Source organism: Leptodactylus fuscus, chromosome 4 (assembly GCF_031893055.1).
Source record: "Leptodactylus fuscus isolate aLepFus1 chromosome 4, aLepFus1.hap2, whole genome shotgun sequence".
In the NCBI taxonomy this organism is placed as follows: Eukaryota; Metazoa; Chordata; class Amphibia; order Anura; family Leptodactylidae; genus Leptodactylus; species Leptodactylus fuscus.
In genome coordinates, this window is record NC_134268.1 from 97,076,309 (window position 1) to 97,089,569 (window position 13,261).

A 13,261-nucleotide genomic window follows, 5' to 3' on the forward strand; every position below is an offset into this window, starting at 1 on the left:
TTGCATGAAGATCTCTCCCTGTCTCGTACATTCCTGGGTATGATCCTTATCATGCACCATTGCAGGATCCCTCTATTAGACTCCAAGATCCCAGCGTTCCGATCTGGTGTGTCCCACCTTCAGAGGCTCTCTACATGCTGGTCCTGGTCTGGTCCACTGGGACTAGATTCTGTCCAGCCTCAACCTCCTGATTCTCTTGCCTCCCCAGGATAGTTGAGAGCTTCTTTGGTGGCTCTCTTCTCCAGGAGTCTCTCACGGGGGAGGGGGAAGTCCTTCTTCCCTCCTGTGTTGGCTGATGTTCTCTGCTTCACCAGTCCTTCCAGCTGGAGAACGGTCTTTAGTGCCTTGACCCGTTTGAGACCTCCCTCCACATCAGTCTGCTGTAACTGAGGGCCATCTTCTTAGTCTTGTCTCATTAGACTTCTGTCCTCCAAAGATGTCTGGTCAGAGTCCAGACAAACTTCTCGACTGTGGTCACCTACTTTATCCATCAGTGGGGCTACAGCGGCTGGTTGGCCATGCAAGAAGCTTCCCGCTCTCTTCTTTGGGCAAAACGTCATGTTTCAGTCCTGTCAGTGGTCCACATTCCAGGCGTGGACATTTGGACAACAGACTACCTAAGTTGCGGCAAGCTCGTCCTGAGGAAGTGGTCTCTTCACCTGAAGATCTTCATTTGTGCTTCTGGTACAGGATGCTCGATATAGACTTCTTCGTTTTCTGTCTGAACTCAAGTTCCACCTCTATATGGCCAGGTCCCTGGACCCTCAGGCTATCCCTTCCAACACTCTTGTGATTTCCTGGTTGGAATTCCAGCTTTTGTACCAGTTCCTTCCTCTGCCTCTTCTCTCTCAGGTTCTCAACAAACTGAAGAGCAAGGGTGTTCCAAACATCCTAGTGACTCCAATTTGGTCCCACCAGGCCTAGTATGCAGATCTCCTGTTCCTGCAGGCGGTCGCACCTTGTCCTCTTCCCCACCTTACCTCCTCTGCATTTATCTCTGTAACTGTTGATTCCGAGATCCTGAGGTGTCATGGTTTTGCAGAGCCTGTTATCAAGGCCATGCTCGAGGTTCAGAAACCCCAGTCTGCAAGATCCATCATTGCACACGGAGGGCCTACATACGGTGGTGTGAGAGTAAGGTCTTCCACCCACTCTCATTTTCTCTTTCTAGTACCGTAGAATTTCTCCAGTCCTGTGTGGACGAGGGGCTTAGTCCTTCTTTTAATGGCAGGTTTTTCTGCCTTTTCCACTCTTTCATGAGATCTTGTTCACCCGGCCTCAGATGAAGATTTTCCTTAAGGGATCTGCACATTGTGCTCCCCCTACTATCCTCCCTTGGAACTGTACAAAACAATAAAACAAAAGCACCAAACAGTGCGTAGTGCATTATCATTTATAAATGAAAATGTAAAGGAGTGAGACAAGATGGCTCCTCATCTTTTGGGGTTGTGTGAGGGCCACAATCAACCACTAAAGGCAAAACAAGAAAACTGGATCGCCACTGTCACCATTTGATACCAGTGTGTGGAGAATACAACTGTTCGGACCAGAAGACGAAGGAGGAGCCTCCTCTCCCCCAGGTGAACTATACAGGTAGAGTTCGATGCACACTTGATAAAGGGGTAGTTCAAATCCCTGAAACGCGTTGTGTGTTATTGAGGTTTGCCTGGAATTATGAGTTCTGCTACTCATTTTTTTTGGATTCGCGCAGTCCTTCGTCTTCTGGTCCGAACCGTTATATTCCCTTGGAACTGTGGGACCTTTAAACTCGTTCTTAGTCTCCCCCTTTTGAGCGTTTGCGTGAGTCTTTGCTTTCTGTCCTGGAGGTTGCTTTTCTGGTATCCATTGCTTCCATCTGCAGGGTTTCTGAACTGGCTGTCCTGTCCCGAAAGCCTCTTTTTCTTGTTTTCCACAGGGACAACGCTGTCCTTCATCCACTACCTTTTTACGGTGAGTATAAAAGTCATGAGTTTTTTGGTTTTTTTGTTTGGTTTTTTTTCCCATTCACTTTGCATTTTATTAATTGACAAAACTAAACTAACACTTACTTTTGAAACAATTTTCCTCAGTCATACCATAAAATTTTGCACATTACTGTAATTAGTTGAACTAGATGACAAAAATGATAAGCTTAGATATAATTTTTAATCTTTGCAATACGCAGCTACATAAACACAGCTAATGTTACTCACAAATTCACACCCGTGTGTGTTGTTCTTTCTTGATGTACCATCTGACAGGTTAAAAGCATCGACTACAGTGGACCAGAAATCTGTTTAACAACAGCAGATGATAAAATCTACAGTGCACAAAAGGTATAGTTTCCTAGAATTATAATTTTGTGGTGTAAATGTCTTTAAATAAACATATTCGTCATATTCTAAGTGATTATTAGTTTGAACTGCTATGTTGTCATCTTAGCAGTTTCCTAATATTTGCTTAAAATTGAACGTGTCCTTTACAATTAGAAATGTGAGGAACTTTGGTTAAAGGTTCACACAATTCGCACAATTCGTTGTCTTTTATGCTGTGACTGTAACAAGCTGTGCCCTTGTGTGTTCATCACCCGACCATGGACTCCTTTTTATCCACTGGAAGTAAGCAAAATAAATAATAGCAAGCAGAGATCTAGAAAACCGTGAGGCATTTATACAGGACTTAAATATCGGAAAATGGTATTGCTTTTCACTACACAAACCATAAAGTTTATTTGCTAAAACTGGACAACCCTTTTAACCCCTTAGCGACCTTTGATGTAGTATGAGGTAGTTTGCGCACCATGAAGTAATACTACGTCAAAGTCCGCCCGCAGCGAGATCGAGGGGTGCCGGTGTCTGTAATATGCAGCCCGGGGTCTGGCCAGTGACCCCAGGCTTCCCGGAGCCCCCACATACCTTGCTGATCCTGCCAGGACCTTCCGACGTCAGGCTGTGCGTCTGCACAGCCTGACTTCCTGTGATGCACTGAGACATGTGCATTTTGTGTCTCACAGAGCATCACACTATCAGCAATCAAAGTATTGCTGAATCAAGTGTCCTAAATGGACACCTGAAAAGTGAAAAAAAAAAAAAAAAAAAAAAACAGTGCAAAAAAAATAAATAATGTTTGAATTTTTTTTTAAGAAAGTTATAAAAAAAAAAAAAAATTCCCTTTTTCCTATAGAAAATGAATTATATTGAAAAAAATCCTAAAAACTAATAAGAACAATACATATTTGGTATTGTCATGTTCGTAACAATCTGTACAACAAAACTGAAACAATATTTAATGTACACGGTGAACGGCGGAAAAAAAAATCCCAAAAAACCCGCTGGAAGTAATGATTTTTCTCCATCTCATCTTACAAAATATACTATAAAAAGTTATCAAAAAGTCATACGTACACCACAACAGTACCAATAAAAAGCACAGGTTGTCCTGCAAAAAGTAAGCCCTCAACCAACACTGTCAACCGAAAAATAAAAATGTTACGCCTCTCAGAAGACGGCGATGCAAAAATCAATTATTTATGTCCCCAAATGTGTTTTTGTTCTGCAATATTAGTATCGCATAAAAAAATAATATAAATGAAGTATCGCTGTAACCGTACCGACCCGCAGAATAAAGGGAACATGTTACTTATACTGTACGCTGCATGGTGAAAAATTATAAAAGGTAAAATGCAATATCAGAATTGTTGTTTTTTTTTTTTTTTTGTTTTGTTTTTTCAAATCCAGCAAGAAAGCGTTAATAAAGAGTACTCAATAAGGTGCAGGCACCCAAAAATGGTGTCATTACAAAATGCATCTCATCCTGCAAACAACAAGTCCTTATATGGCTACGGTCACCAGAAAAATAAAGAAAATATACCTTGCATAACGTGAAGACAAAAAACCCCCAAAATCGTCAAATTATTAGAACAGAACTGGCTGCGGCAGGAAGGGAATATATAAGCTGTGCGAGCGGATATCAGGGGACACCCCATATTTACAGCTTATGAGGGAAAAGACACCAGAAGTGATCCCCCAGAGTGACTCCCCCAATTATAGGAGCTACTGGGACATAGTAGGGAATTTGGTGTTTGAAATATCCTCCGCACAGCATACATGTTCCCTGTTCACCATCCGCAGTGCAGTCACTTCTGGCATGCTAATACTCACTACATCCCCATATAAATTCTTTGAGGGGTGCAGTTTTCAAAATGGGGTCACTCCTTTGGGGAATCCACTTTTCTGGTACTTTACAGGCTCTACAAACATGAAATGACGTCCAGATACGAAACATCCAAATCTGCACTCCAAAAACCGCATCGCGCTCCTTCCCTTCTGTGCCCTGCTGTGTGCCCAAATTGCAGTTTACGCCATATGTATGACACTGGTATACCCGGGATAACGTACATAATGTCATATGTGGGTATAAACTGATATTAGGGCACAGCCGGACAGAGGGGTAGAAGGGTTATTTGGTTTTTGGAGTGCAGACTTATACGGTTTGGGTTTTTTTTTGGATGCCATCACACTTTTGCAGAGACCCTAAAATTGCCCTTACAAAATGGGGTCACTTCTTGGGGAATTCCAGTTCACTGGTATCTCCAGGGCTCTGCAAAACAACATGGCGCCCAGAAAGTCCCTCTAAATCTGTACCCCTAAAGCTAAAAAGCGCAGTGCTCCTTCCCTTCTGAGCCCTGCTGTGTGCCCAAGCAGCAGTTTTCACCCACATATATAATTTTTTGACCCTCGGGATCGCCTACTTAATAGTTTTAGGAGTGCAGGTCTCTGACAACACAAAGTGGGTGCAACGTATTGGGCACCGAAATGGCATATTTCTTTAAAAATTTCAATTTTCATTTTGTACATTATTTTTTGGGAAGCATTTTTAGGCTCAAAATGATAATACCCCTTGATTCATTCCTTGACAGGTGTAGTTTCTAAAATGGGGTCACTTTTGAGGGGTTGCCATTGTATTGATACTTTAGGGGCTCTGCAAATGCAGCATGGCACCAGAAAACTGCCCTCAAAAGCCAAATAGCACTCTTTCCATTCTGAGCCCTGCCATGTACCCATACAGCAGATTATGGCCACATATGGGGTATTGCAATGTTCAGGAGAAATTGTGTAACAAACTATGGGGGGCTTTTAATTTTATAACTGCTTGCAAAAATTTAAAATATGGAGCTAAATGGACGATTTATTGGAAAAAAAAAAAGTAATTTTTCATTTTTACGTCCCAATGTTAATAAAATCTGTGAAACGGCTGTGAGGTCAAAATGCTCACTCTACCCCTAGATAAATTCTATGAGGGGTGTAGTTTCCAAAATGAGGGGGTTTCCATGGTATTGGTACTCCAGGGACTCTGCAAATGCGATATGGCACCTGAAAATTATTCCAGTAAAATCTGCCCTTTAAAAGCCAAATAGCGCTCCTTCCATTCCAAGCCCCGCCATGTTCCCATACAGCAGATTATGGCCACATATGGGGTATTGCCGTGTTCAGGATAAATTGTTTAACAAACTGTGGGGGGCTTTTTCTCCTTTAGCCCCTTGTGAAAATGAAAACTTTGGGGATAAAGTGACATTTTAGTCATTTTTCATTTACACATCCCAATGTTAGTAAAATCTGTGAAACAGCTGTAGGGTCAAAAAGGTCACTATACCTCTTGATGAATTCTGTGAGGGGTGTAGATTCTAAAATGGGCTCACTTTTATGTGGTTTCCATTGTTTTGTTACTCTAGGGCAGGGGTAGGGAACCTTTTTGGCTAGGAGAGCCGTGAATGCAACATATTTCAAGATGTAATTGGGCGAGAGCCATACAAAATTCTGTTGCTAAGCAATAATGAATAATGATGAATAAAGTACTACTTACCATTAATGTGACCTCTGGTATTGCATGGATTTGCTGATGGCTTTGTAGTCTGCTTTATAGGTGGTGAGGTTTAGCTTCATGCAGGCGTTGAGACTTCCATCTGTTAAACGTGATTGTAGGTTGGTCTTAATGTTCCTTAGATGTGAGAAACACTGCTCACAAGCATATGTAGAGCCAAACATTGTCAGTACAGCAATACTCACACGTTGCAGTGTATGGTATGTGAGAGGAATCGCGTTCCAAGTTTTGAGAATCATCTGGTCTGCGGCTTGAAGTTTTTTCAGTTCTACCCACTTGTGTTTGCTCGCCAACTCTGCTTGCTGTCGTGCAAGTGTTTCCAAATCTTCATTCAGTAACTTGAACTTAGTCACCCACATGTCTGAGGCCTTTAGGTCAGCAGCTTGTAGCTCAAAATCTCTGACAGAGACACCAGGGATGTAACTCGAGGGGAGTTGGTAATGAAAGAGTAGTAGAATAGAGCGTTGTCAACTTACAGGCCCAAAGATGGCGTCAGAAACGTGACTCGGTTAGCAATCTGCGGCAGGGGTCTGTCCAGGACTCCAGGAGGTGAAGAATCTTCTCCAGGAGGTGAAGAATCCTCACCAGCCAACTCAGGCCCAGTTTCTGCTGCCCAACTGTTTCTGCAGCGATGTAGCTGTAGGAAGGCCCTCCGGCCTAGCAGAAGATGGTGGCGGGAACAGAGCGGAGACTCGCAGGACTCGTCCTGGACTCGGGTCTCTGGCAGTTCAGGGTGACCCCTAACAATACCTGGGGACCTGGGAAGGACCTGGGGAAAGTCTTGGGGTGCCCTCGGGTCGCAAGTGCTTGTTACCGCTGGAGCTGGTCACTGCACGTCTGTGCATGTCTCGGTGGTTAGATGCGTACACCCGTAACATGCGTCGCCAGCGTAACTAACGTAACCAGCGTAGCCAGCGCCCTGCCGCTCCAGGTTGGTCATGATATCATGACCAACCTGGAGCGGCAGGACGATGGCTACGCTGGTTACGTTAGTTACGCTGGCGACGCATGTTACGGGTGTATGCATCTAACCGCCGAGACATGCACAGACGTGCGGTGACCAGCTCCAGGACCTCTCCCAGTAGTACTGTAGAAAACCTTTAGATGTGTATGCGAGCCTGATGCGGCCTTCAAAAGAGCCACATCTGGCTCGCGAGCCATAGGTTCCCGACCCCTGCTCCAGGGGCTCTGCAAATGAGACATGGTGCCTGAAAATTATTCCAGCAAAATCTGCTGTTCAAACACCCTGTGTCGCTCCTTCCCTTCCATGCACTGCCGTCTGCCGAAAAATCAGTTTACACCCACATGTGGGGTATTTCTGTGCACGGGAGAAATTGCATTAGAAACTGTCAGATGAGTTTTCTCCTTTAACCCTTTGTGAATGTGTTAATTTTAGGTCTAAATGAATGTATTAGTGGAAAAAAAAATGAAATTTCTAAATTTCACCTCCATATTATTTTTATTCTTGTGAAATGCTTAAAGGGTTTACAAACATCCCAAATGTTGTTTTGAATGATTTTAGGGGTGCAGTTTTGAAAATGGGGTGATTTATGGGGGTTTCTATTATATAGGCCTTTATAATTCCTTTCAGAACTGAAGTCGTCCCTAAAAAATTAGTTTGGTGAATCTTCTTGTAAATCTGGAAAATGGCTGTTATACTTGTAAGCCTTGTGACGTCCAAAATAAATTAAAAGACAATCAAAAGATGATGCCAATATAAAGCAGAGATATGGTAGATAATATTTATTCATGTATTTGGGTGGTATGACTATCTGCCTGAAAAGCAGAGAATTTCACATTTTGAAAATTGCAATTTTTTCCAAATTTCCATCAAATTAGTGTTTACCACTAACATGAAGTATAATGTGTTACGAAAAAAACAATCTAAAAATCACTTGTGTAACTTAAAGCGTCTCAAAGTTATTGCCATTTAATGTGACACATGTCAGATTTTAAAAAAGAGGCCTGGTCCTTAATGCACTTTTGGGCTGTGTGCTTAAGGGGTTAATGGAAATTGACTGATGACAAATCAGATTGTCCACCATGTCATACTCAACTTTCATATAACACCAAGATTGCAGTTCTTACCTTATTTCCAGAGAGCTCACCAGTTGAAGAAAGTCAGGATCGGGAGTAGCTGTATAAAAGTGTGTCAATCTTGACTGTGTTTTCAACTGGTGAAGCCTCATGAAATTTTACAGCTATAACTGCGATCTCATTTTTCATATGACACCAAGAGCAGCGTTCCATGTTTTCACATTCCGAAGCGATATCTCTGTTTGAAGTTTTAGCTTCCCTTCATTATAGCATTGGCTGTACACCCAAATTCCAGTGAGAATCTGTGTACATATCAAAAAGGCAAAATAATAAAGAAGTGCAGAATTTCACACAGAGAAGAAATTTGTTGGTATATTAATATTACATTTCATTTATTGTAATAGTAATAATTATATCTAATAGTAATATCAGAATTTGTTAATGACACACAGTGCTGAGAATTTAATCCAATTAAGGGAGCCTTCACACGGAGTAAACGCTCCGCTCATTCTGAACGTAAAACTTGTTCAGAGTGAGCGGCGTTGAAACAGATCCCATTGATTTCTATGGGTGGCGGCATACGCACGCTCACCATTGAAATCAATGGCAGGCTTTTTTACCTATTGCTTTCAATGTGATATGCGTGTTAATATTAATAGGAGAGGGCATAACATAGACAGAGGTCCATGCTTTCCCTCCTCATGGGGTCACCTTCAGTTTATGCACAAACAATGACAATTTATCATTGTTGCTTGATGCTGGTGGGGGAGGACCCAATAGAGCCCTGTATCTCAGGATCCGTTAGCGCCAAGAAGATGATCTTTAAAATGAATCCAAGATACGTTTCATAGCTGTAACGGATCCTAAGAAATCTGCATTAGTAGCAAGGATGTACTACATACATCCTCTGCTACTGAAGTGCCACCCTGTCTGGATGCAGGGAAAGGTTAAAGTGCAACTAAACTTTCAGACTTCTCAAACCTTTTGATTTTCTGGCAGTATTTGTATAATGAATACATTTTGTAATATACTTTTAGAAATACATTTTGTCTCTGTATTTTTACCCGTGTTTCTGTATTGAGAGATGTTCCTGCTTCTCATTGAGTAATTATGTGTGGAGTGCAGGGCTGTGTAAAATGTAGAGAAAATGAAGCTAAAGGAGGCCGTTTTCAAACTGCTATATCTTTTGGCCTTTGGCTAAGACCAAGTTTAGTATCTGTTCTTATCATTGGTTAGGAATTACCTCCGCCAGTGTGAGTGACAACCCACTGTAGGGAGGTACCAGAATGCCAGTGACCGAAGGCAGAGAACCACATGGTGATATGAGAGAGCCACCGAATCAAAGCTAAGAGGTTTGTGAGCTTAAAAGCCCAAGGTGCTGAAGTGCCCCATGTGCAGGTGAATGCTGAAGTGCCAGAATTCTGTGGCAATGGGTTCCTATGGAGTCTGGCACATTACACTACACTTCTCTTTCATAGCTTGTGAATACTCACCCCTTTTTTTCTCACCCGTTTGCCTTGCAAAGGGTATTTATTAATTGTTTTTATAAGTTCTTTATTTGTAGCAAATACAAAAAGTAAGGGCCTGTAAATCTATCAAATAATGGGGAACAACAGTGCAGTTAGAAAAGAACACAGCAGATGAGCCAAGTCCTAATAACATTGGCAGTGCCAACAAAAGGGGAGAAAAGAAGAGATAAAAAAGTGGGGGGAAAGAGTAGTGGGAAGATTAAAAAAAAAAAAACAGGAGGATAAGAGCAAAGCAAGTGGTCCTAGCCCTTGTCCATGAGCTTGCGGACTGGCATTAACTCACCAGATCTCTATATGTCTGAGTACCCTGGAAGAAAATCAATGGTGTCTAGGCATCCATGAAAGGCTCACATGCATATCGGAGAGACGCGGTGAGCTCTTCCCTGCCCTGGATGTCCTCCACTTTGTGGATCCAGTGGAGGAGAGAAGTTGGGTTGGGCGATCTCCAGAGCGATGGGATGCATGTTCTGGTGGCATTGATCATGTGTCGAAAGGAAGACCTGTGGTAGGCGTGGAGGGAGTAGTCTGAGAGGTGGAGCAGGAAAAAGGCCGGCTTGAAGGGGAGGGGGACCTGGAATACCTGGCTAATCATACTGTGGACACCACCCCTGCCCATCCCACTGTTTCGGCAATATGAGGGTTGAACGGGCCAGCCTAGCTCGCTTATTGTGCCAGACAAAGTTAAGGAGGTTACTATACAGTACCTTATACTAGGTGGAATATGAATCGGTAAAGTTTGAAGGGGATACAGTAGGAATGGCATAACATTCATTTTATAAATGACACAGTACCCAAACCATGTGTAAGTATCCTTAGATCATCATTTCAGATTTTGCTCTGAAAGTAATTTTTAGCGTAGAGATCACCCAGGTCCCCAGAGATCCAAACCCCCAGGTATTTTATGGCTGCACCAGACCACTTGAAGGGGAAGGAAGATTCCAAAGAGGACTAGAGCCCCTGTGGAAGTGAGACGTTAAGCACCTCGCACTTCTGAAAATTCATTTTGAAGTTAGTAAGGTGGTGGAATTTGTGGCGTTCACACATTAAGGGGGAAGGGGGAGTAACCAGGTCCTGAAAGAAAAACAGGAGGTCGTCCGCATAAGCCACAAGTTTTGGATGTCTACTGCGCACACGCAAATCGCCTCTGGGTTAGATCTGATCCTGGAGTAGGGGTTCTAAGGTCAGGACAAAAATCAGGAGAGAGAGGGGGCAACCCTGGCGCGTGCCGTTCTCGATCTGGAAGGGAGAGGATAAAACTCCATGGACTCTCATGGAGGTCGATGGGTTGGAGTACAAGGATAAGATACAGGACCGCATAGTCGGTCCCAGGCCAATAAGGTCCAATACCGCTAATAAGAAAGGCCATCCCATCCACCTTTTCAACATCGGTGCAGAGACGACACAGTGGGAGACTGTGTGTGTGTGTGTGTGTGTGTGTGGGCGGGCATAATGGGTGGCATTAATTACCTTTACAGTATTGTCCCTGGCCTCTTAAGTAAGAATAAAACCAACTTGGTTGACATGCATCAGGTCAGGGAGTAAGAGCGCCAATTTTGTTGCCAGGCCCTTGGAGAAAATTTTCAAGACAGCATTAAGGAGTGAGATAGGTCTGTAACAAAGCACAGGGTCCTTACCCTCTTTGTGTGTGACAGTGATGTAGGCTCTGGTCAAATCAGGAGGAGGGATCGTACTCGACAACTGGGAATTCAAGGCACGCAGCAGGGGATGCAGTAGTTCAGATGAGTATTTCTTATAGCCAGAGGCAGGGATGCTATTAGGACCTGGCACCTTACTAGCTTGCATTGTCTGGAGCATCTGGGCGAGGTTATGGGGAGTACAGTCTCTGTGTCAGCAGTGATCTTGGGTAAACCCGAGTCTGTAATATATTGTCTTAGCACCGTGTGTGGGAAGAGGGGGGGATTGACTCGGGAGGAAGAGGGCAGGTTATAGGGTTAGGGTAAAACTGGACACATTTTTTCACTTTATGGTGTGGGTCAGTTATGCGCCATACCCCTTTGCACTTTTTTTTAGTTTGGCATGTCCCTCTGTTTTGCAACTTGGGTAAAAGTCTAAGATCATTCAGATCTTAGGATTTAAAAAGCAAAACAAAACTCTGGCCTAAAAAACAGAAGCTTTCTTTTTGGTGTCATATGAAAGAGGAGATTTTCACTAAGTAGCAGTAGTTCAACCAGTATTATTTCCAGAGATATCACTGGTTGAAAACATTTGGGATTGGGATATTTATATCACTTATATATTATTGCAGCGTCATATAAATAACCCAATCTTGACTATGTATTAAACCAGTGATATGTCTGGGAGTAATAAAGATAGAATTACAAAAGTCTAGTTCCTCGACATATAACCCCAAAATCAAGTTTCTATGTTTTATAACGCCAGAGATATAACTGTTTGAAGTAACCCTTCCCTATATTCATTTTCTCTACCTTTTTCACAGCCCCGTACTCCATGCCTGTACACTATACATAGTTACTCAGTGAGAGGCAGGAACAGAAGCAAGGGAAAGACTAAAGTATATCTGAGTAATTTTAATTGAATTAGCGACATGTAGGGGTTAATACAATAGTAAGTGGAAATATTATTTACTATATTCTTTTTTTAAGCTATTAGATATGGTTGTTGCTGTCATTGTTTTTCAAAGAGGCAACTGAAATTTTATGAAATTTAACTTTATTTTAACCATATGACACCTTTCTGCAGGTACTGGTTACAGTGCCCCTTGCACTACTTCAGAAATCTATTATTCACTTTAATCCTCCTCTACCAGAGAAAAAGGTGAAAGCTATAAATTGCCTCGGAGCTGGAATCATTGAGAAGGTATGTTTTGTCCACGAGTGCATATGTATTGCAGAGTGTTGGCCAACACCTGACCAAAGTTTATGGTCAGCTTAAATCCTTGTTTTTTGTTAAAAAAGCATGCATTGTTCCTCTCCATATATACTTTCATTGCTGGCTGCTCTCTAAAACACTGCATTAAAGGGGTATTCCCATCTCAAGGATCCTATCTATATCATTAGATTATGTAAATTCAAGAGTTTCCTAAATACATTGCTGTAGCAATGCTGCTTTGTTTGCCTGTTATGTGAGATTATTCCTACTATTGTTTTACACATAATTTCCATGGTGCACAGCCTGTATCTGATGAGCAGGACAGATGATGTGAGTCACTGCTCTCTGGGGGGGGTTGAGTGCTCTACCTGTTATGTACAGCTCTGCGTGCAGGACAATCAGTTCAGTTAATTGCAGTTTGCTGGTAAAGGCTCCAAGTGCGTTATCAATTTATTTAAATACAAAGATAACATTGAGTTCTTTTTAAAAGTATGGTAAGTGTTCTCTACAAACGTGTAATGTAATATTACATTAATACATTATATCCTATTAATATTATAAATGTGAAAGTTTGTGGGTTTGTGAGTTTGTGTGTTATTTGGATGTTCGGATGTTTGTTCCTCAATCACGCAAAACCCGCTCGACCGATTTGGCTGAAATTTTCCACAAACATAGTCATTACACTCGATTAAACAATAGGCTACTTTTCGTCACAATAGCGCACATACGTTTGTGCCAGGAACCCCACAAAACCCAAACTCACACCACCATCTCTGCAATCTCACACACTTTGGACCATAGCAAGCCCCAAAATTCATATTGCCCTCTACAGCCTCGCCCCTAACCCCACACAATCTCATACACATATACTTTAACACTTTGCCCCTCACCTTAACGATACTCCAGGAGGCGCTCTATAACGCTCCGGAGCAGCCATGTTTGCCGACCCCCACCGCTCTGACAATCCGCGACACCGCCCACCCATG

General features: G+C 42.5%; 1 protein-coding gene across 2 annotated transcripts in view; it reads left to right on the plus strand.

The window, feature by feature from the left end:
* Nucleotides 1-13,261, plus strand: part of KDM1B (lysine demethylase 1B) — a 62,035-nt gene that overhangs the window by 38,344 nt on the left and 10,430 nt on the right. For both annotated transcript variants that reach the window (XM_075270922.1, XM_075270924.1), the window contains 2 exons: nucleotides 2,241-2,315; nucleotides 12,147-12,263. In XM_075270922.1, the coding sequence (XP_075127023.1) occupies nucleotides 2,241-2,315; nucleotides 12,147-12,263 (192 nt within the window). The remainder of the gene's footprint in view (nucleotides 1-2,240; nucleotides 2,316-12,146; nucleotides 12,264-13,261) is intronic.